The 2,312-nt window shown below is 42.1% G+C and overlaps 1 protein-coding gene across 1 annotated transcript; it reads right to left on the reverse strand.

Moving 5' to 3' along the window:
- Positions 1 to 238: 238 nt before the first annotated feature.
- On the reverse strand, positions 239 to 1,494 carry LOC149208727 (NDR1/HIN1-like protein 6). The gene has a single exon (XM_089394127.1). The coding sequence runs from the start codon at positions 1,367 to 1,369 to the stop codon at positions 563 to 565; it is 807 nt and encodes a 268-aa protein (XP_089250253.1). The 5' UTR covers positions 1,370 to 1,494; the 3' UTR covers positions 239 to 562.
- Positions 1,495 to 2,312: the final 818 nt, after the last annotated feature.

A 2,312-nucleotide genomic window follows, 5' to 3' on the forward strand; every position in this document is an offset into this window, starting at 1 on the left:
ATCAAGTAGTTGTAAACAACCTCCTAAACTCTAGGAACAATTCCTAAACTAAGGAGATGCGTTACAACTATGTAACCATTTCTCCATTAATAAAATAATATTGATTATTTTTAACTGAATGAAATTTGGAAAATCCCCTACGATTTTAACATGGTAGTGTAGATCTCAAAAATGACGACAAACTTATCTCCAATCTTTAATCCAGAATCTAGCATTCAATTTCAATATATACCCTCGATCCATATACAAACTATATGTAAATAGTAAGAACATTTTGTTTTCATTTTCAACGAAATGTCAATGGCATTGTGTTACAATGTTTTTACATTAATCGGAACAATATATGGAATAAGGAATCAATTAATATTTAATAAATGGAGCAATGTATTCATATCACCAACCAACACTGGCCACCAGCAGCGCGGCCAATTAATATAGTCGGAGCATCAATGCGATGAAATCAGAAACAATGTAGCCCTATCGTTGGCCCCCTAACCATGAATTCAATACGATCGAAGTCGCGCAATAAAACCGGCAATGGATCGATCTCGAATGGCGACCCTCACAGCACCACGCTCACTTTCGACTTCTCGGTAGTAAATTTGGCATTGGCATCCAGCCTGTCAACGACCAGATCCCATTGCACGCGGACCTTAATCTTCATTGACTTCAATTTCCACAACTTTATCTTCACGGACACGTCGGCCTTCAAACTCAAGGGAACGCTGGCCTTCTGCTGCTGCTCTTTGAGCGTGGAGACAACGGCACTGGTGAGCCGAGCACCGGTACCGCTCAGCGCTACGTCCAACAAAGTGGTGTTCTTGTGGCCCTGGTAGAATACCGTCAGGGGGCCCCTGCAGACCTCCGTGCCCGAGTAGGAGACAGCAAGATAGCTGTTGTCAAGATAATATATGCCGATCTTCTTGTTTGGATTCCAGGCCATTACATTCACAGCGAAGTGGCAATTTGTGGTGCGGTCCGCGTTGATGTTGAAGTTACTGATCCGGAGGCTGTCGACAGAGTATTTGGGGATCTTCGGTTGGATTACCAAATACAGAATGCCACAGGCAATGGCCATGATTGCGACGAGCGCGAAGATAAAGCAAATCGTGCAGCACAAGCAGCGGTAACAGTAGTTCCGGCGCTTGGGAGGGCGTGAATAGTATCTGGGAACCTGTCGTGTTGGTATAACTTGGTCTTTTGGAAACTGAACTCTCATCTCCTGACGGGAAGGAGGATATATCCTCTCTTTCTCGGACGCAACACTGGACCTTGCCACCAACGGAGAGCTCGGCTTCTCGTTTTCATATTTGCCTGCGTTTTTCTCTATGTCTTCACTAGTTGGGTGCACTCGCGGGTTATCTGCCATAATCGCAAAGCGCTCAGAGCCCCGAACAGAAATTAGTATAACAAAAAGAGGCAGACAATACTTATCCTAGGAATGTGCAGTTCTAGTGGGACTGGATCAAATAAAAGTATCTTCTCAGCATACTGTTGTTGGCAAAACTACTAGCGAATTCCAGAGGCGCGGAGCTTTCACAAAATATAGGCGTCCATAAACCGCGTTGTGACATCAAATCCACGGCATTGAAGAAAAGCTGGAGGAAGTTGAATGCATAGCTGTCTGCCGCTGTAAGGGAATATATGAAACTTCGCGACTGTTTCGTTATTGGTATATGTGGACCACATTTGTTTCCAGACGTTATAGGGTAGTCCCAACCTCTTACTGACAACTATTAACTCCGTGCTGGAAGGGGCCCACGTTGGAATCTTTACAGTGCTATTCGGCGATATTAGCTACCATTGTGATTTTCACGTATTTAATTCCGTTGCGCCCGCAAAACGGAGCTATGAAATCTATTTCTTAACGCTTTCTTTAATTTCATACTCTAGTTTGAGGCGTGAGGAATCAGTCCTTTTAACGATGCAAATGCAAAAGATTATGAAAGGTATGTAAAGATTTTTAATAAGAGAGATTTGATTTATGATAATATTGACTAAATTCATACTTGGAATATGTGAAACTATTTTTATTTAAGTTTTAAAAAATTTTATCTTTGAAAATATTCAATAGGTTTATAATTAAAATCCCATATGGGGTGAATACGAGGGGACCATGCACGCCACCTTGAAATTATGAGCAGAATTAGTATAGGGGTGGTGTCGATGTCCCCTTCATGTAAAAGCACGTCCATTAAATGTCCTTCTATAAAAATGACTCGTGTTAATACGAAGAAGTTGGGAGATGGTGAGCGCAGTCTTGGTTACTTGAAGCGTAAGTTAGTTGTTTCCTTGCTCTATGAGAGAATTCA

Source organism: Pinus tabuliformis, chromosome 1_2, assembly GCF_031772625.1.
Source record: "Pinus tabuliformis cultivar Carrire ecotype Pingquan chromosome 1_2, CPIR1, whole genome shotgun sequence".
Classification (NCBI taxonomy): domain Eukaryota; kingdom Viridiplantae; phylum Streptophyta; class Pinopsida; order Pinales; family Pinaceae; genus Pinus; species Pinus tabuliformis.